We start from the raw sequence: 22,935 nt of genomic DNA, 5'->3' as shown, positions 1-22,935 counted from the left end.
GCGTGTAGTTCCTTATGTATTACACATGAATTTGTATACACCGCGTTTATACTTACGCATCGAGTAACTCGTGAGTAATTACAATACCTTGACTCAACGAGAAAAGCATTTACTGTATTTCCCAGCAGCGCCAGTGCACCTGAATAATAGATGTTACAAGTACGAGCAGTAACTTGTCTAACTGTGGTTGCAGTGGTGCTTCTCTAGGTACCTTAAATCTGCCGGTACTGTTCCTACCGCCATGAATCACTACGGCAATCGGGCTTCCCGTTCCTGCTCCCATTGTCTAAATAACGATTACGCTGTTCAACCGATTGTTCAACTTCCTGTTATCGACTGTTTCTGCCGGTCTAGAAGCATCGAATTCTCCCAGCTCATTGGGCGGAGAGTTAAGAGGGAAATTATTTTCTACATATTACCGCAAGCTGTGATGAAACCGAGTAATAAATATCATACAAATATATTTATATATTCGTAATATTAGGCTTTATAATAATTAGTTCAAATGGTTGAATTGAAAAAATAAAACATATGAGGATTGAAGTGAGAATTGTGAATTAGAAATTCACCATTTTAACATATACGCGGTTAAGGTTAGTGACCTTAACGGGAAGCAATAGGATAAACGAAACGGCGTTTTTGCCGGCCGGTCAACAAAATGACAAATTCATTTTTTATTCCGCGGCGGAGGCACAGAACGTATTTTCGCACAGACATTCTACGTATAATGAGTAATAATATCACCGTAGACTCCGTCGCGGAATGACAGGTGAATTTGTCATTTTTGTTGTCCGGTCGGTAAAAACGCTGTTTCGTTTATCCTATTGCATCCTGTTAACATAACGAAAGGTTAAAACAAAGACAGGAACCATACTGCAGTTTTAGAATGACTTCAAAGGCGTTTAATTAACAAAATATGAGCAAGCAGTTTCACTGTTAATGATATTACAGTTTATCGAATTTCGTAGCGTTATTCTACGGCTGCAAAGCAGCAATTTTTCCCAAAATATGCCTGGGCGTTACGTTAACCTTGCAAACTCGGATCAGCTCGTTTCAACAAGACATGCACTCGTATCGCTCAATTATCCTGTATTTATACATTGCTATATTTTCGCAGGCAAGGTGGACGAGAAGGCGACCCAACTTCACGCGATAGCCTCGCTCAAAGTTCTCCTCGATGCAACGAGGCCGCAAAACGGAGCGGCGACATCGACAGCCGCGCATTATTCCGGGTCCGCGTCCAAGGAAACGACCCTGCAACTGCAGCAGGGATCGCAGGGGACGACGACGACCACGACGACGACCGCCGGCACGACAGCGGGAATCCAGGAACTTCCTAATGGCGGTATCGCCTCCGGCCTCGACGCCGGCCTCGAGTCGGTAAGACCGACTACATATCGGATTTTGCATTCCGGAATATGGAATTACACGATGCTTGGGGTGTATAGACGGGTCAAAAATGTGTCGAATCAAAAACGTAACGATAGGAAAAATAAACGGAGCAGCCGAAGCTGATCGAGTTAAGTCTGAGTAAAGGGTGGGGTACAGCTTGGACGGTCTAAAAACATACCTATTTTTAAGATTTTAGGAGAAAACAAAAATTCGTATATCAAGTTTCATTATATTGATAATTATCCCATTTTATTTGTAACTGACAACGTTACGTGACAACGACGGATTGCGAATTTCCTACAAAAAGTCTAACAAAGAGACAGATTCTTTCTCTATTACGTCAGTTGACGAATATTTTTGAAAAAACCCATATGTAAAATCGTTATGAATCACACGTGTTCAAATTTTGATACGACAGAAGACGCATTATCGTTAATCACAATTGTGCTTTCAAGATTTTTGACAATCGTATCAAGGAATGAATAAATCAGTCCAATAGTGCGCAGAATTAGAATCTTGCAATATTTTGATATAATAATCATGAGGAATGCGAAAATACCTTACACAGTAGGAATCGAAACCCAAAAATAATCAAGAACTTTGTATATCATGATCCGGACGTAAAATATATACTAACAATTGCACCGTGCAGCAAGTCGCGAAGTGGCTTGAAAAGCTCCGCTTGCAGTACATATGTACAAAAAAAAAGTAAATAAAAAAAAAGGATGTATGAAATAGCTGCAGATACATAGTACAGATGTATATATGTATATATTATACAGGCCAACTGGCAGGTCTTCTTCTTTCGTTTTTCTCGTTTCATTTCCGTCATTTTTTTTTTTTTTTCTCTTGTTTTTTACTTTAAAACGAGACGCGAACGAATTCACCAGCCAGGAAGGAAGGATGGAGCAAACGGGCGGGGGGGGGGGGGGTTTAAAGTAGAAGAGGGAGGGTGAGAATCTGCTCGGCAATCGCATCGCAACGGATGTTCGCTAATCGATTGCCGAAAATTGGAAATCGCTTGAAGCTTTTCGCGATATTAGCTCGCTGCAGACTGCAGACTGCAGACGTCGCGATGCGGGTCGGCCTGACTTTGCCACTGCATCCGAAAAGCTTTGTCTATTCGCGAATGAAAGAGGCAGCGAGCGAGTCTTTTCATTTTGAAAGAGTGGCTTATGCACAGTATACGTAGTCATCATATATCCTTACATGCTTGTAAACGGAACTGAGTCAATGCTGACCAAACGTAACGACTGACTAAACGACCGAATGACTCGCCATTACGTCATTTTCAAGCTTGATATAAAATTCGAGATCTTGGGACTTACATGCTGGAAGGGATGGAGAACCGGTTATCGGAATTCCTTGCCGGAGTGTCTGACTCGTGAATTTTATCTCGCAGGGTGAAGAGGACGAGTCACCAGAAGCTCTGGACATGGGGTGGCCGAGCAACAATCGGAAAAGGCTGACGTACATCTTGGTTGCACCAATTCTCTTCCCATTGTGGCTGACGTTGCCAGACACTCGTACACCTAGAGGTAAATAAAAAAAATAAAAAGCATCGACGATTTTATCAGTCTGTAGAAAACCGCTACGATTTCATCTGGATAACATTTATTCTTGACTTAACTAGATCTGACTAGATATTTAAACGATCGTATGTCGATCTGTTCGTACATTTATATCTTATAGATATATGTCTATGGTACGTGTGACTCAAACACGTATTCAGGATATCCTCACATCGAGAGACTTGTGAGTTAACTCCTTTCAAAGAATAATTTTCGTGCATTACTTCAAGCATTTTCTCGAATTCTTATTTCGCGGGATTCTTTGACTTGTATTAGAAGTCAAAGCAAATATCTCTTTCGCAAGAAGAAAAGGAGATTTTTACCGATTGCATCTTTTTGTTTTGTACCGACAAGTGGGTAAAAGTGGCAAGTTGTACATATCGAGTATTTTTTCGAATGTGGTAAAAGAAGGAGGAATGACTGGTAGCACTGCAGTCCTCTGGAAGGATTCCAAAACCACCGAAGCTTACGGCACTATCCAAAGCGAAGCATCCAGCCAGCCAGCCAGTCAGCCAATCAGCCAGTATAAGCGTCTGACTGATCGAACCGTCAATGGAAACAGCGATCACTTGAAAACCGCTTACCGTCCTCTCTTTCCTACTTTTGCTACCTATGTACGTTTGTAAAAAATTTACTCACCGATTCTCATCGACGCAGGTAAGAAGTTTTTTGCGGTGACGTTCATCGGTTCAATATTCTGGATCGCCGCGTACTCTTACCTGATGGTTTGGTGGGCCAACGTCGCCGGTGACACGGTACGAATACCGCCGGAAGTGATGGGCCTGACGTTCCTAGCCGCTGGTACGAGCATCCCGGACTTGATAACCAGCGTGATCGTTGCCAGGAAGGGTTTCGGTGACATGGCCGTGTCCAGTTCGGTCGGCAGCAATATATTCGACGTTACTGTCGGGTGAGCTGCTTCATTTTATCCGCACTACTGTCACTTCCTGCAGGGTGTCCAGCACCAGTAGCACCAGCAGCAGCAGCTTTCACACCTTCGTTTGCGTTACGCGACGGACGTTGAATAGCTGCGACAAAAATTCACCGTCGAATTTAGTACAACGATACGGATTTCCCATGATAATTGTTTTCCGTTTTACTACGTCACTGGTTGACGATCGAGACTATTCCGCGACGATTTCGGGAAACTGAACACCTCGGTGCGCATGTCCCAAGTTTTTCGACTGTTTAGACAGGCCTGCCAACTCTGCACGTCTGATTGGGCCTCGACGCGAACTGTCAATTAAGGCAAGCGTTTCGAGGTTATGTTGACTATAATGTAGATCCGTCAAATTTTTGCTACCTAAAGTTTTCATCGTAATGTAACGTCGAGACACTTGCGATTTTTTATGGATTGCGTCTGGCCGCAATTGAGTTGGTCAGCCTGACAATCAGCGGACGAAAAACTCGGCTTGTATTGGTCGGATCTGCCAATGGAATCACGTGGTTTCACGCATGCGCGTTCGGGTGTTTGATTTCTTGAGTATAAGAGATTTCGGAAAGAAACCCAAACGAATATGAGAAAGGGTATTATGATAATCGTTTATGGATCCGTAAACTTGTTTTGACAGGGTTTTCCAAAACACAGATTTTACACTGCTAAAGCTGGACGTCTTGAATAATACTTTTCACTAAATGATAAATGACAATGAACGTATTAAAATTTAACATTATAATGTTTACATATTAATATTGAAACCACCTCAACTATGAGCCTTTACATTCATTCTTTTTCTCCTTTTTCTTCCTCTTCTTCTTCTTCTTCTTCTTCTTCTTCTTCTTCTTATTTTCTGATATGATTTATCATTCTTCTTCCCGTTCTCCGCGAAGACTTCCGGTGCCGTGGCTCCTCTACGGTCTGATATACGGTAAGCCGGTGGAGGTGAACTCGGTCGGCATGGTTTGCAGCATAGCGATCCTGTTCTGCATGCTGATATTCGTGATATTGAGCATCGCCTGTTTCCGGTGGCGGATGAACAAGGGCCTTGGTTTCACCATGTTCCTTCTGTACTTCGTATTCGTCGCGGTATCGCTGATGTTCGAATACGAGGTCTTCGTCTGCCCGGTATAGGAAACTGACGGAATCATCTCGGCCAATCAACCGAATCAACCGAATCAACCAACCAACGAATCAGCCAACCACCCAACCAACCGATCATCATCGCCAACAACCTTCCGACCCTGCTTACATAGCCGTCTTCGAAACAACCGCAATTGCTGTATGTACATATGTATAAACACGTATCGATTAATTGATTCAATTATGTATGTATATATTAATATATATACATACCTATGTGCGTGTGCCTGCGTGTGTGCGTGTGTGTGTACGTCTGTGTGCGCATGTATAGTGTGAATGGAGCACGATCCGTGGTACACTTATGTTACGTTGTGTGTGTGCGCTGACATGTGCATGCGTATATATACATATTATATATATATATCAAGGAGAAGAGAGGATAATCTAACCACACCAAACTATGATTATATATCGTGCGCATACATACGTGGTATGTTGTTGTTGTTGTTGTTGTTGTTGTTATTATTATTATGAATATCATCATTAATATTCAAATCTACAACACAATGAACATAAATTATTATTATTGTTATTATTATTAATATTGTTGTTGTTGTTGTTATTATCATTATCATTATCGTCCATATTAGGTACATTATTTACTTGACTTGTACGATATTTGGGGCGAACCATTGCACGACATGCAATCGCGCATGTAAAGATAGACAAACAGAGAGAGAGAGAGTTAGACAGACCTAGAGACACACTTCGCCGCATTTGGCATTAAGAAATCAGCCATCGCTGTTCTAACGCAGTGCATACATTTGTACGTACCTACGTATCGCGCCTATGCGTATACCTGTAACCCAAATCGTGGATACACACAAATAACTACAGTACGTCTGTATTAGCCAATTTATTATATGTATGTACCGTATTATCATACATATACGTAGACAAGAGGAATATAAAGCGGGGTAGAGAGAGAGAGAGAGAGAGATAGATAGATAGATAGAGAGAGAGAGAGTGCGAGAGCGAGGCGCAGTGAACCACCCTTGCAGGTATCGATTCGACGGTGCGGTGCTTTTGCCGGCGGCGGGGTGGTTCGATCGCTAGGAGTTTCCTTAACCGAGAACGAAAAAGAGAGACAGAGAGAAAGAGAGAGAGATAGAGAGAGAGAGTATAGAGAGAGAGAGGGGTGAGGGAGAGAAAATGAGGCAGCGAACCGAGGGGCGCAACCGCAGCTTTAACCTTGAATCGGAAGGTTTTTTGAGGAGATGGCGGGGGGGGGGGGGGGGGGGGTGGAACTGCTGGTAGATATACCTAACCTCTCGGGAAAAATTAAACACGTTTGTGTTTGTTGTATTTTTATGGTTTTTTTTTTTTTTGTTTTTTTCTTGTTGATTTTCTTTTCGCAAATTTTTCCTTTTCGAAACCTTCCGTTTCACCTTTCTCTATACGCGGTGCACGCTGCGTTGAAAAGAAATATTTGGATAATCCTGATAATGTATATTTACGAGGGATCCAGATCTTGAGGGGAGTGAATATCGTTCTGTAACTTTTATTCGTTCTTGTCAGTTTAGTTTCTTTTCTCTCTCTCTCTCTCTCTCTCTCTCTCTCTCTCTCTCTCTCTCTCTGTCTCTTTTTTCCCTTAAGCGATTTTGTTACGACCTCAAAATTTTAAATTTACTTATTTGACGGCAAAGTTGTGCGGAAAAAGTTTTACCATTCGCATATTATTACAGCTCGGTAATTGAGATTTAGATTGATAAAAGGAATCAGCTGTTGGAATTTATGCATGGTTTTATAAACCAATATACCGCGTGCGTGTTTGAAAAATTCTATTTGGAAAATGGAACATTCGAGCGTCATGCGGTTGTATATGTATATGTATGCAATAAGGCAGCCATAGTGAAAAATCAAAATTATACGAAACAAAATCTAGAGAAAAGAGAAATTCACTTTTATATCAATTATTGTACCACGTGATTAATTTTATGTAGCGTATTATAACAATTAATACGCTTTTTTATTTTCGTTTTCTCCACGCTAGACGATTTATATCATGATAATAATAATAATAATGATAATAATGGTGGTAGTAATAATAGTATTAATAATAATAATAATAATAATAATAGCTCTAATTGCCTCCAAAGTTAAAAGATTATTACTTATTAAATTCCACATTGTTTACATTGCGTTAATCTTACAATGAACACCGATGAAAATAAATTTAACAATTAACCCACGTCAGGTGCATGTATCATACTGCATTGTATACTGTAAACACTTACTTAACGTGACGTCGACGAAATAATTTTCATACGCATAGAAACGTAGAGAAGATAATACTACAATAATAATAATAATAATAATAATAATAATAATAATACTAAGAATAATAATGATAACAAAGAAAAATTATAACCAGTGAACAAAATTACGATAAATAAAAAAGAAAAAAGCAAGAATTTACCGAACAACAAAGTTAATCACGATAAAAATACTGGTAACGGTGATAATAATAATGATAAAATCAACAACAACTACGACAAGAATAATGAAATATTTAAGTACGTTAACGCAAGTATAAAATTAAATTACAATGAAACGTTAAATTATAAAGTGTTATCATACATTGCATAATAATTATTCTGTAGTGAAAGACACAAACACACACACACACACACACACACACACACACACACACACACACACACACACACACACACACACACACACACACACACACACACACACACACACACATGCCTAGACGCGGCCTATTAGCTTTTCGATGTAGAGATACAAAATTTGATTAAATAACAAATAAATTAATTAAACATAGGATTAACGATATTAATAATATATACCTTACAACACCCGCGCAGACGTACGCAATACAGCCTGCATATTGTGTATACATATATTCATTATACGTATGTATATTATTATATATCATGTATAGGTATATATCTATATAAATATATAAATATATATATATATATATATATATATATATATATATATATATATATATATATATATATATATATAAAACAGAATGACCATAATTAAATATTAATATATCAAATTTATAATTATTAAATCGTATAATAATAATAATAATGATAACGATAACGATAGTAGTAATAACGTAGTAGATATTTCAAAATGAAGTTATAACGTAGAACGAAAGTAAACTTAAGGTTTTAAGTACATAATTGCATCATGCATAAAAATATTTCCCAATTCTCATACTTTTCTCTAAAATAGTTTTCGGTTTTTCTCAACGTTTTGTAACGTAAGGTTGATCGCTTAATCCCTGACTATCTATTTTTTTTTTTCACCATACCATTAAACACGTACATCTGAAACGATTTTGTCGTTTCTTTTCTGCCTGAACGTTATGTAACGCATATTACGGTATATAAACTGTTACCAAAACGATTGAAACAAAAATAAAAAAAAAAAAAAAAAGAGACACACGGGCACTCCATCGTTTCGTATTACGTGGAAAAAATACGTATATATTACTTTATTGAGTACAGTAACCATGTAATAAAGACTAACGTAGACCGTTAGATAAGTATATTATAAATAATTATAAATAATTATACACACCCTTGTAGGGTGTAATCTATAAAACGTATATTGACGGAGTATTGCGCACGTGAACTATATATATATTCATGTATATCAAAAAATTGCGGTACCTTTGGCCGTTGGTAAGAGTGAATTTTTTTTATGCGGTGTAAATAATATGCGACAAACGGTGTGAAAAAAATTGGACATCTTGCAGATTGTATCGATTTTTACCTAAAAGTTTTTCGAACGGTTAAAACTGAGAAATGTTTTCAATTCTATGCCTCATCTGTACCCGCGGGATAATTTTCCTTTTACTTACGAATTGTGCGCAGCGAATTTTTCTCACTTTCCCGAAACTAAAAAATTTTTATTGAATAAAAATCGATACTTTCCATTAATGTTTCTTAAAGCGTCGTAGCCGTACATCGACTTATACAGTTATCAGGTCATTATGTTGACAAGTTACGAATACGTGAATTTGCAAATGAAAAAATGGATAACACTGGAATAATAAAAGAAAACATTCTTAACAGTTCAAATACTTTACCCGCAAGAGATCTTTTCATTATCGAATAATATAAAAAAATTTCACAAATATTTCATTTATAACCGCCTCTTAATAGAGTTGACAAAATTTTCGTCTTTTCGAATTCACACGTGTACTCTCACGGTAAGAAAAAGAAAAGAAAAAGAAAAAGAAAAAAATAAAATAAAATAAAATAAACAAACAAGCATCGCGTTCACGCTGTGTAAAATACTTTATATTTTTTTATTTTTTCATTTTTTTTATTTTTTCATCAAATTATCGATCGTTGAAGATGAGTATAATTTGTACATCTGTTTCACGTTCGTAATATTCCCGCATATACTTACTATATACAGGCTATAGAGATGATGCACAATACGATCTTCCCGATGTATCGATAACGAGAATATATGTAGTAAATATATGTATATATACATATAGATCCACACACACACACACATGTACACAATAAAAAATATGTATACATATGCATATTGTGTAAAATTGCCGCGTTATTATTATTATTATAACAGCGATTGCGAACTGTACGATAGTGCTGCTCACAGACCGAGACGCGTATCGAGGGTGAATATACGCGTGGAAACGAAAAAAAACGGTAATATTCAGGATTTTTTTTTTTTTTACAGGAAAATTATCGGAATTAACGGATAGTTTAATTTTTCTCGTCGAGAATATACGTACATTTTTGAAAATATTTTCAATTGTTCCGAATCAATGAATGAACGTGACTGCAAATTCGCTGAAAATCGGTAAAAAAAAAACTGATAACCAAAACATTTCGAAAAACCACCGAATCGGTTGGCTTGAAGTTTCTTACGGTTATTGTATACGTAATTATTCAACAAGTGTCATGAGATTTAAATTTTTCCGATTCTTGGTTTTTGGTTTTCTTTTTTTAGGCAAAATGTTAAAGAATTTTTTTGTTACGTTCGTTTCAAGCGGTTGTCATTTTGTCGGAAATCGATAGTTTTCCAAATCGGTTATGATAGTAGTATTTATTTCAATATCCAGTTTCGTTTTCTTTCTTTCTTTCTTTTATTTTTTTTTTTTGTTGAAATGATTTTCGGTTGAAATGATTTACGACACTCCGTGGATATTTTTAATTAAAGAAAGTTGGAGATATTTTGGGAAACGCATATTTTTAACTAGAAAAAAACCCGGTCCGATAGTTCCAATAGTTTTGCTGAAATAAATTCCGGAATGTGGTTTTTTTTTTTTTTTCGTTTCCAGGTGAATATTCCCCCTTAATATGGCTTAGAAACGGGTCGAAAGTCCGCAAATCATGTACCCTTCGTCGGATCTCCGTACGTGTTCCGTTTGATCGATTACAAATACTTTAGCAATGATTATATACAGAGGTTAATAACACACGGTCGTAATTCTCCATGGAGAAAAATGGAAGAGGAGAATTAAAAAGGGCTGTCGGTATCTGTAACCAAAAGTTAAGAAAAACGGTTAAAAAAAAAACTGTTTCTCCCTTTGCAGCGTAGTTACTTTTGTCTAGGCCTTTTTTTAATTCCTCCTTTCAATTATTTACATAAACCTAGAAAGCCAGGTGGTAGAAAATGCAGTCTTTGTAAGACTGGTAACAATAAATACAATTTTTTTTTTTTTTACACGCCATGACCATAGAGCTCCAAGATACAATTTGACATTAAAAAATTGTAGGATTTATCCAATAATAATCATCATAATAATTGACAGAAGTGACATAGACGTGAATTCTGGAAAAGAAGGTTTGATCTCGATTTTTTTCATCTTCGTGCTTCTTGTCATTTTTTTGTTTTTGTTCTTTTTTACTCCAAAATTGAAATCCGGAGAGAATCGTTGTGTACATGCGACGCGTTGCAAAATAATACAACAAGCACGTACGATATACAATTTGTACTCTGTATTTTACAATTAGATAAATAAAGGAGACAAAAAGAAAATAGTCAGAGAGGTATAGAGAGAATTAATACATACTAAAAGTAATAACAATTCTAAAAATGAACGCGCGTTTAAGCTTTACATCTACATTATTATAAACATAGAAAATATATATATATATATATATATATAGACACGTAGGGACGAAGGTGCGGAATGAGAAAAAAAAAACGGGGGCGGGGTGCGTGACAAGTTGATTTATATAAAATATGTGTACGTATAATGATGTGTAAAAAACGAAAAAACGCGTGGCGGTGGTAAAAAAGAACGAGAGAAAATGAAGAAAAGAATTTATTGCTTGGGATGAATTATAAGTGAATGTAGATAACCGGGTGAAAATTACATAAAAAATATAGAAATAATCCGCGTGAGGGTAAAGAAGATTCGAGTGTTTAAAAAATGATGGCGTGCAGTCGGGTTGAAAAATGGATAGAGATAAATCGAAGGAGAATTTAAGCAAAGAAAGAAGACGTGAAAAGTATGAAAATATTGTGTTTGTATAATATATCTATCCAATATCTTATATACGGTATATTTGTACGAAGCACGAACGCACATATCAAAAAAAGCGATGCTGAGAATAATAAATTGTTCATATTATAAATAGTGTATAATTACATTATTAGGGTAGATTATTGATTAATAGAAGAATAAAATGATAAATATGACGAAAACATAAATAACTTTTAGGACGTACTTTGTATGTGATTACTTTTAATATCATTACGATTTTCAATTATCGTCTCTTAATTTACGTACGTTCGACTCGTTATCTCGTACGTTGTTCTTTAACCAGAGATTTTTAAAAAAATATTTCAACCATTTTTTTCTTTTCATTCTTTCGAAATGGTAAAATGCGGGAGAGTCAAAAAAACTTGCTGATCGGAGTGAAAGATGAACTTGGAAACGAAAAAAAAAAGAAAAAAAAAAAAGTGATTCGATAAAGGTGCAGAGATATATGTAGCTCCATATAGTTGGAATACTATATTATCATTGAATACATATTACGTATTTGTGTAACGGATAAAATGAGAGAAGGAAGAAGCGGTTCCGCCCAGTCGGCAATAATTATTATTGCAATTTGCATAAAGTGTGTGCGTTTATAGATATTAGCTGGTAGTATGATAATATACCGCTAGTCACACATTGACTAGATATTATAGACGAATGAAAGAGAAATTTAGAAAATATATATGAAATGTATCGTTGAAAAAAATCTTTTATAAGTATAATACATGAATTGATGAATCGATAGAGGCTGCTGTACGATAAAAGAACGATATATCTTGCATTTAGAAAGAAAATTTCTTCCTCTTTTCATTTCACCTCAAACATGATCTGAACCAACTTCGAATATCCGGTAAATATTTATGATAAATAAATTCAGGATTACTTTTCGAGCAGTTTCTTCTTCGGTTAAATATATTATTATCACTATTATTATCGTTACTATTACTGTTATTGTTGTTATTATTGTTATTGTTATCATTATTGTCATTTTGTTTTTCAACCAATCGCTGTGAGGTCCCAAATTTATATAATAATCGCGAATAAGTATGTAAAATTTCTATAGATACGTGTTAAAAATCAAATTTTTCAACGACCACTTTTTCCATACGTATATAAATATATATATATATATATAGTAGGGTGGTCCTCAAAAAGGTCATTTTTGAATTTCGGCCGTCTCTCCTTCTACATCGGCTCCAAATAATTCAAAAATAATTTCCCAATTTTTTCAGACTCTCATCTCAACTCTGACCTGTGCAGCCACAGGGTTGATTTTCCTATTTAACCCTTTCGAGGGAACAATAAATATACCAAACGGATTTCGATGCAATTTTATACAGCGGGGTTTTTTTGATCGCTCATTACGAATCTGAACTATTAATTTCGAAATTCAAAATGGCGGGTACAAGACGGCAACGTCGAGTGACTTTTAGGATTCTTGTCTACCACATTGGATCCGCCATTTTGAATTTCGAAATTTCTACTTCAGGTTCGTAATCAGCGACCCAAGAAATCATTTTGCATAAAGTTTCATCCAAATTTGTTTTTTTAGATTTATTGTCCTCTTGAAAATGATTCATTCAATGATGAAATCAAGACTCTTACGGCATGGATTCGGATAAAAATCTGAAAAAATTGGGGAATTATTTTTGAATTATTTGGACTTTTTAAGGAACGCCTTAAATTATATATACACGTATATACCTATATATATATATACAGCGCGAAGTTTGTGCTGCACTATTTCCGGGTTATGCGTGATAGACCAGCCTGTCTAGTTATATTATTCGATTCTCATCGTATAAACGACTCGCTCACGGATTGGGCAGAATAAAAGAGAGAGCCGAAAAATCGCAAAATGGAGTGAAAGAAAATTTTATATTAGCAAACTGTCGTTTAACTAAAACAATTAAATAGTATGTGCATAATAGGTACCTATACGTGTAATATTAATAGTCGCGTTATAAGCTGTAATTGTAGAATTGAGGAGGTGATGATGAATACAAAGCAGCGAGAGAAAGAGTTGTAAAATAAATCAGTCGATAAACAAAAGCAAATAATACAGTTTAACGTGACGCGTAAGAGACAAAAAAAAAATAAAAAATATTTAAGAAAATCAATAAAATGAAACCAAAAACACGTCGCGTTAATTGTAATTCGCGGTACACCAAATATCGATCATTATTATAATCATATGATATAAACTAATCGATATATCACATATTATATACATTATATAATAAAAGAAAACCTGACGCATATATACGCAAATTTTACGACACAGGTATACATATATGTAATATATGTATGTATGACCACAATAACGGAAAACTAAATTTATATACATACACCTGTTACATATTTCCGTGTAATTATAAAGTAATAAAGAATACGATAACGTATAAATTATAAAGATTATACAGGCAGCGGAAGCAGCAGAAGCAGCAGCAGCATCATATATATATATATATATAATACATGAGATAACGTAAAGCACTACAATAACATAATATTATACATACGAACGATATCATTATATACAAAACTTTTTACGAAATATAAGGATAGGTATATAGATTATATATACCTATAATACCATAATAAGAATAATAATGATAATGAGAAAAGTAGAGAATTATTGTAATAACAATGTTATTATACATATACTTATAGACGTATGTGTTGAGGTCGAGAGTAAAAAATTCAAATTGATAAATGAATAAATAATAATAATAATAATAATAATAATAACAACAACAACAACAACAACAACAAAAATAACAATAACAATAAGGCATCTATACATAAAAATAAGATTAAGGTTAAGGAATATATGAAAAAATATCTCCATATTATAATATAACTAAATGTTGATGTCTACCCTTACATTAATCTAGAGCATTGTAGGATACTATGTAGCTATGATAGAAAATATGAATAGATTCATATATTATATACACGATATGTTATACAAATTATACATGTATCTATATATAATATATACATACGTATAAGTTAATTAATTATAGAAGTTTCGAATATTACATATTAATTAGGGGGGCGCGTGCAAGTGTAGACGAGGCAAAGAATAACAAAATTACACACACGCACACACACACACACACACACACACACACACACACATTGCATTTACACAAAAATAATAATCAGTATATCGACCTACGTACATATTGAAATGTAAAACGAGTGCAGCGTGGCAGGGATGTAAATTATACGCATTTATGTACATACATACAATTGCAGCGTGTGTTATATGTATATACGTATCTGTTGTTGAAACTTTAGGTTTTTGAACAATTTGAGCGGTGAATATAAATGAATAAACAGAGGAGAGAAGAGGAGAAGAAAACTCGATGAGTAGAGCAAAGGAGCATTAGAGATTTGTATATATATATATATATATATATATATATATATATGTGTGTATGTATATATATATATATATATATACATATTGCATAAATATATGTAAAGATAATAGAATTTGCATTGAATAACAGATGTTAAAAGGTAGTATGTTGTGTTGAGCACGCTATTTTTTACAACAACTGTGATGAAAAGTTTGATTTGAGAAGCATCGAAGGTGCCACTTACAGTGTGGCTGAAATTAAGGTTAGGCAACTAGCGTTCCACGAAACGGTGCGGAAAATTGAGTTATCCGATAGTGCGCATGCGTCAAAGAAAGCCCTAGTGTGTAAAATATAGCATTCTGCTCGTGCGCATGCGCTAATCTTGTTTTGCCGCATGGGGCGCATTACGCACGCTACGCGAGCATCGAAAAACGAACTTTTCAAAGCGGGTGTTGGAAAAAAAAAACATTCATACACCTAGATAATGTTTTAATAGACGGTTGCAAAACGCGTAGATACATATATACATATCCATACATATTACGTACGGTACGTTTTCTTTTTCATTCTTCCCATTCAAACTGATCAATGAACGTAGAGAAAACACTGAAACTATTTGTTTATTTATCCATATTCTACATTATTGCAGTTACATTTTCGTTTTCCAGATATCCTTTACTCTACGTACAATCGATGACGAATCTTTGCAATAATTGCTTATCCATAGTTTAAAACTGTTTCGGAAAGTTGTACTCTTGTAACAATTATTACTTGTTGCTGTTATTGTGATTATTATTATTGACGTTAATGCAATTTTTGTTGTTGTTGTTGGTGACGCCGACGTGAATAATACGAAAATGGGAAAAGTTTCGATGATAAAGTTTAATTGGAAAAAGTTGGTGAATACGAAATTATTATTGGAAAAAATCACGATTTATATCTAGACACACACACACGGGCACACACACTCACACACACATGGGACAATAATATACTTCAAGTCACCCTTGATGTTTTACGACTTTGTTTTCATACGTTAGTTCGTTTCTACATCTTCTTGTTTTTTGGTACCAAGTAAAAACAAAAAGAAAACAAGAAAAAAAAAAAAAAAAAAAAAGACGAAAACGAAAATGAAAAAACAATATAACACACCTGCCGCACGAGAAGCGTGGTGTTTTTCTTTCGCGTGATAAATAACGAAAAGAGATTTTAAACAATCTACTAAAACTATCTAAGCAACCTATATTGCATCTATTTATATATCTCTATTCGACCTATCTAATCTAGCTGCCTACCTATTCTATTTGCGTATATGAGAGAAAAATAAAATAAAAAAACAAGACGAGAAATAAAGTTGAAAAAAAAAAAAAAAAATTTAAAACAAAAACAATAAAAATTAAAAAAAAAAAAATATATAAAAAACAAACAAACAAGAAAACGATTAATTGTTTCAACACATCGAAATGTAAATTCAGAAATTACGGCTAGTACGTAAAAACCGTACGTAGTGATTGAAGTGAAGACGACTGAATTGTCCGATAAAAACAAAATTTCCTATATTATTAATCGCGATAATTTCACAAATGATTCTTGTAGAAATTACTACGTAAGTAATTGTAATCGTTATGCGTTCGAAGTCGATTTCATAGGCCAAGGAGAAAAAAAGAAAAAAATAAATAAATAAATAAATAAAGTAAATAAACACGTATAAATACAGGGGTGATCGGTTTTAATCGCCCGAAGGCGAATATCCTGAGAAACGAAAAGAGATTATGGGAGAAAAATTTTTATGCAAAACTTTAGCGACATCAGCTGCTGATGTCTGAATCAGCTGTTGGTTAAAAAAAAAAATAAAAATATATATATATATTAAAAATGTGCATCATTTACCACCTTAAAACCCTCCGAGTTTTTGCATAAAGTTTTTTCGCATATCCTTCGTTTTTTTTCACGCAATATTCGTCTCGGGTGATTGAAATTAACCACCCTGTACGTTGTACGCAGGCGATATTCTCGATAAAAAAAAAAAATGATGATAATATAGGAAATGTTGTTTTCATTTTTCAGGTATCGCGGCAACGTTGGATTCATCGTAAGGCGAAAAATAAATAGAGAAGAAAATATACCGCAGTCACGTACTGCGCTCACGCAGGCCAACTGACTAACTAACTAACTTACTCACGTGAAATAAAAAACAATAAATCGATGCTCACATCGAGATCCGAATTAGATTATCTCACGCATTACTTGCGTCACTGCAGTCTGTAGTAAAATAACGTAGAATTTTGATAAATCGAGCCAACAAACAGGCAACTTTTCCTCCTGCGGTCAAGAGCAAAACGGAATATCCATTGACGTGACGATTAGAAAGAAATTTTTAATTTTGAACAGAAAATAAAATGAAAAAAAATAAGAAAAAAAAAAAAAAACACAACGTGAATAAAATTGAACAAGTTAATCATACGCGTGTATAAAAATAAAATTCTAATATTCATCTATTGTACCTATCCTAGGTATCCACACGATATGAATGATATATCGACTTCGCGACTCGCATAATGATACATGCAATTATGATTTGACTACAAAAAAAAAAAACAAAAAAAAAAAAAAAAAAGCCAATTCTTATTATACCTTGTTATACATACATCTCCTAGACATTTCGCCTAAAGTGTATATAATATACCTATATTACTATACCTACAACTGTACACGATGCAAAACTTGTATTCATAATCTAAATTCACCGATTATATTCATTCTTACCCGTTACATGAGGATTATCACCGTCAGCGGTTGAATTCAAATTTATTGAGAGATGAAGGCAAAAATCGAGAACAAAAAAAATTTAATCATCATTCCGTAACATTGTCCGCTATCGCTATACGCTACAGATTTGACTAGAAGAATATTATCAACAAATACATTACGTGTTGCATAAATATACTTGATGCGTACTTAAAAAAAAAAAAACATTATTATCATTATTATCGTTATTATTGTTGTTGTTGTCGTTATTGTTATTATTATTATTATTATTATTATTATCTCATTATTGTCAAATTATACTGCAAAGTATTATCTATCACACTCTACACATGCATGCATACGTGTGTATATATATGCTGCATAAATTCTTAACGCATATGCGTACATACATATAATATGTATATTAGTTTGCTTTGGTAGGTATGTATTGTTATTACAGCTATACGTACGTACGAAGTGTATGATAATAATAATAATAACAACAAAAATAACAATAACAGTGACACGATAGGTATATTATATGTGAACACGAAATGGATTTCGTGGATACGTATGCTCGAAATATATTTATATGCGTATAACTTTTACCTTCAACTATATCATGTTATATTATGCATTATATACTACATAGCTATATGAATAATGTAAAGAAAATTAGTGAAGAAGGCGAGAAAGAGAGAATATGGAGAAAGGGAGTGAGAGAGTGATAAACAAGGAGCAAAAGAACCATCCTTCCCCCTGTCACTTGGCTCTGTGTATAATTCCTGTATTGTTTTAGCGTCGAGATTGATTCTCGAGACGTTTAAAGAAGTTTAAAAAATTTTTAAATCTAATCCTCCGACACGAACAAACAGAAACACACAGAGACACACGTACGCGAACACAGTAAACACATAGCAAGCACACATTATACATTGCATAATATATATATATATATATATATATAAAATATATATTTATATATATGTATATATATGTATATATATGTATATGTATGCAGAATCTTAAGCTCGACCTACGATTTATAGCTTTTATTATAAATACATAATATTGTTGTTATTATTGCCATTATATTATAATTGTTACTATAATTAGATTGTTGAAGCGTTGTTGCAGTTTGTTATATCAATAGATATTATTAGTATACCGAACATCTCTTGATTCATTCATTTTACTTGGTGCACGCATTTGTCACGTAACGTTTACATTCCCCCTCCCCTCTCGACTCACCGACGTTTTTCATTCATCGATATTACAATTATTCTTATTACCGTTATTATCATTTCATTGGAACATTCTCTTCGAGGTCCGTTGAAAATCACTATAGCTATCCATAAATACTTGAATGCAACGCGGCAGGTACGTTTCGTGTCTTTTTCACTCACGCGTTTAAGGTTTTTTTTTTCCTTCTCTTTCTATTACGACAACCATCCAACGAATCCCAAATATATTCGTTTACCTTCCCCTTCCTCTTGTCCTCTTACGATTGTTAGTTGTAAATGTCTAAGAAAAGAAAAGATCGAGAAAAGAGCAAATGCGATGCCGTGGTCGGCAGGAAAATCCACGAACGCGGGAAGAAAATAATGATCGAGAGAAAAATAAAAAAAAAAAACAAAAAAAGGAAGACATCGACTCTAAAAATACTTACGTTCGTGAATAAAATCAAATATATAGATGATAATAATTTGACTTACGAATGAAATTTTCCAGATCATTGTCAATCAAATATTCGCTATATATTCATCGTGACGTAGAGTTTCTTTCTCTAAACGAAACACCGACACCGTATGATATATGAAAGAAAGAAAGAAGTATAAAATATGAGGGAAGTGCTTTTTTTTTTTTTTTATCGAATAGTGAAATTTGCAAAGAAGAAAAGGAAGAAGAGGATGCAGGAGAAGGAGGTGGCGGTGAAACGGCAGTATTGCATACTATGAATATACATAATTATATGTATCTATGTGTGTATGCATTTATGTATATACATACGTATTGTGTATAGTCGATAATAGAAGAGTACAATTTTCAGTATTTTTTTCCATCCAAGTGCGTATTCGTTACTTTCACGATCTCCCTGTTACACGATATATAATTGTAAATGTGATTTGTACGGTTTGAATATAACGGGAGAAAAAGTAGAGATGAAAAAAAAAAAAACGTTTTTTACGACTTAATGTTATACTCGGTAGTTTGTCGGTATAGTAAATAAATATAGAAAGAAGTGGGAAGAAAATTTCAAAGGGATAAACTAACGTGTTAAAAGAAATTAAATTAATATTGAAAAAATAAAAATCACGGTAGTTACAATAATCGAAGAAATTAAGTAAACTCTACCACGAAAATTAACTCGTTTCGTACAATTTACGAACAACACTTTAATATAAATTCATCTAATGACGATGTTGTTCGAATCCAAAAATTTTCAATTCCAATTTATCATACAAATGTATGGTTGTATCGTTATGTTAGTTTTTTAAATTCGTTCTCGTTCCGGAATAAATAAATAAATAAATAAAATAACATTCACGATATGAATAATAATATGTAATTAGAACATCACATACACACATTCGTACATATAATACGTATAACACATATAAACGTGTATGATTAGGAGCTGAGCAATATTTACCTAATAGATATAACCGTAGAAAATGATTCGTACAAAATATATGCGCTTATCGGTTTGTATTACAATTATATACACGGGGCGTAGAATAATACGTATCACCGAGTCGATGTTTCGTTACGTTTGTTGTTATATACAAACTATATATACATAATACTTAATACTGTAATTAATAAGAATTAAAAAATCTATATACTGCATGCTTTTTGGAAATTTAAGATCAGGGGTTGTAAAATCATAATTTATGATCGTTGGTAAATCGCAGCAGAATTATACGTACGTATGTACATGAATATGTTGAACAACGTAACATTGAATATAACATGACGCAACGGATTGAACTCGAACGGTTGAAATTTCATCGTTTTTGGTATAAGATCCGTCGAAAATTGTTAGTAGAAATTTAAGTATGAAAATAAACTGAAAAGTGTTGCTTTTTTTTTAAATACATACATACATATATAGTTATGATTTTTTCATCCACCCGAAGAATATATACACACACACATGTATATTGTGTAGATACATTAGGTTTCTAGCTTGAACTCTGAGAATACTTACATTGGTTAGGATAAACCGAAAACCAATACGCTGAATTACGAAGTATTTATACCGATAACTGTTTCGTTTTTGACTACGCATAAATCAAACAATATATATATATATATATACCAGTTAAATATATACATATATTATATATAATATATATGTAGATAATTAATAACGTGGTCGAGCGATTGGAGTTTAATTGATTGAAATACGATTTGAAGAAGGGGGGAAAAAAGAAACTGTACTCGGTACCGAGTACGGTTATATTATACTGTCAGATAGCGAACAATTGTATCGAGTAATTTATTACATTGAAATATCGAAATATTGAAATATACATATAAACATTTATTACTATTAAATAATTATAATGGTTATTGAATGAAGGAGAAGAAGATGGAAACGGCGAAAACAAAAGGACTCAAAGTAGGAAATGACAAAAAACAAAGAAAAAAAAAAAAATCTAGAAAACAAAAACGAAGAAGATGCACGACCCAACACAAAGAAAAAAATTAAAATAAAAAAAAAACCACACACGCATTGTAATCTATTGTAGATTGTTGTAGATAAATTATACCATTGTTACTTTTTGTCGACAATATAAAATACACAAATATATATACACACATATAAAGGTATCCAATTTAATTCTGAATTTGAATTACGTTTCGTTCGCTGTTGCGCGATAATTATAATTATAACTAATCATAACGAAGATGCTACTGACGCATCGATAAGTAGTTTGACGAGTTGTGAAACTCGGCAACTTTATCCGCGAATAATTGTCAGAATCACGAGTAGCGTAGGAGATAGGATTATAAATCGGAAATTAGAATGGACAATAAGTACGTGCGGATAGAAAGTCGCTTTGATTGATTGTACTCACATCGATCGTCGCTGCAGAATAACGAATAAAACCCCAAAATCTCTTCGGCTGGTCACAATTAATACGAACTGATGAATTGTCCTCCACAGTTTTCACTCACTTTGAACAGAAATTCAGCAGTAAACGACGCGTGCGGACACGCGAAACGCTGAAACACAACTGAGGAACTAACGATAAGCTAGGTAAACCTCGAAACGCTAGCGTTAGCGTTTTGTTTATCAATATCACGTTACTGCGGGCACGTGACTTCTGCAGTTCAAATTTGAATTTTCGAACGATTAATCACAACCAATGAGTACGCGTTCTGCATTGCCGACTGGCGTATCGATAGCCGGTATTGAACAAGGCTTACCATTACGCTTATTCGTGGCAGATACGTTTCTTGGTATTGTCACTCGGGAGATGAGTCTTTCTTAATAGCGGTCATCAAATTATGTACCGACAATGATATTATTGCGAAACAGAAAAGTTGAACGGCAAATTACCGACGTTTAAAACAATACTGCCGGTAAATAAGCTTTCTGCAATGTCAGTGCCGTTAACTGACTCGCACCTTGGTCGATGATGATAACCGTAGATTTATCGAGAAAATTCCAACCAACGTCTCCTTTACCCGCAGACACTAGCAAACTGTTAAAATTACCAACTACCACTTTTTTTTTTTTTACCCAGAATTATTGCTACTGACTCTCTGCAAATTTTATAACAAGTTACTGTCCACGTATTTGACCTTTCTTAAGTCAATGTTTAGAGGACAATTGGAAACTTGTTTTGAACCAAATCGGTTAACTTCAAGTTTATGGTAAAAGAGATTCACTAAACACGACGAAAGTATTTTCTTGACAATTGAAACGAGTATTCATGCTCAAATTTTGAATGCTTTGCGATAACTCCATAAATGTAGGACTATTTTCGGCGAAAAGCTGAGCGTCGATTGGATAAAAAATGCATTTCGTACGAGTTTTGTTTTGAAAAATTTAATTATTTTCGAGTAACCCCCTCCTTACTACAGCATCGAGATTTTCACTCACAAAATAAAACCATTGCTTGTTTGTACTTTTCCTCTGAATAAAATATTCTAGGCTATACAAAAAGAATAAGGGCGGCTTTCACAGATTCCAAGTAAAGATACCCCTTTTTTAAAAAAGATAACGGATGACTGACGGTTGCC

The 22,935-nt window shown here is 34.1% G+C and overlaps 1 protein-coding gene across 1 annotated transcript in view; it reads right to left on the bottom strand.

Moving 5' to 3' along the window:
* LOC124183749 (chondroitin sulfate proteoglycan 4) overlaps positions 1-3,775 on the bottom strand; it is a 52,430-nt gene extending 48,655 nt beyond the window's left edge. Inside the window, exons 1-2 of the mRNA XM_046572682.1 lie at positions 3,603-3,775; positions 2,721-2,924 (exon numbers count right to left, since the gene is read on the bottom strand). Of these exons, the coding sequence (XP_046428638.1) occupies positions 2,721-2,924; positions 3,603-3,648 (250 nt within the window). The 5' untranslated portion in view covers positions 3,649-3,775. The remainder of the gene's footprint in view (positions 1-2,720; positions 2,925-3,602) is intronic.
* Between the last annotated feature and the right edge of the window lie 19,160 nt (positions 3,776-22,935).

This window comes from Neodiprion fabricii, chromosome 5 (assembly GCF_021155785.1).
Source record: "Neodiprion fabricii isolate iyNeoFabr1 chromosome 5, iyNeoFabr1.1, whole genome shotgun sequence".
Taxonomy (NCBI): domain Eukaryota; kingdom Metazoa; phylum Arthropoda; class Insecta; order Hymenoptera; family Diprionidae; genus Neodiprion; species Neodiprion fabricii.
The sequence above is the reverse complement of the archived record's forward strand: the minus strand, read 5'-3'. Positions and strand labels throughout refer to the sequence as shown.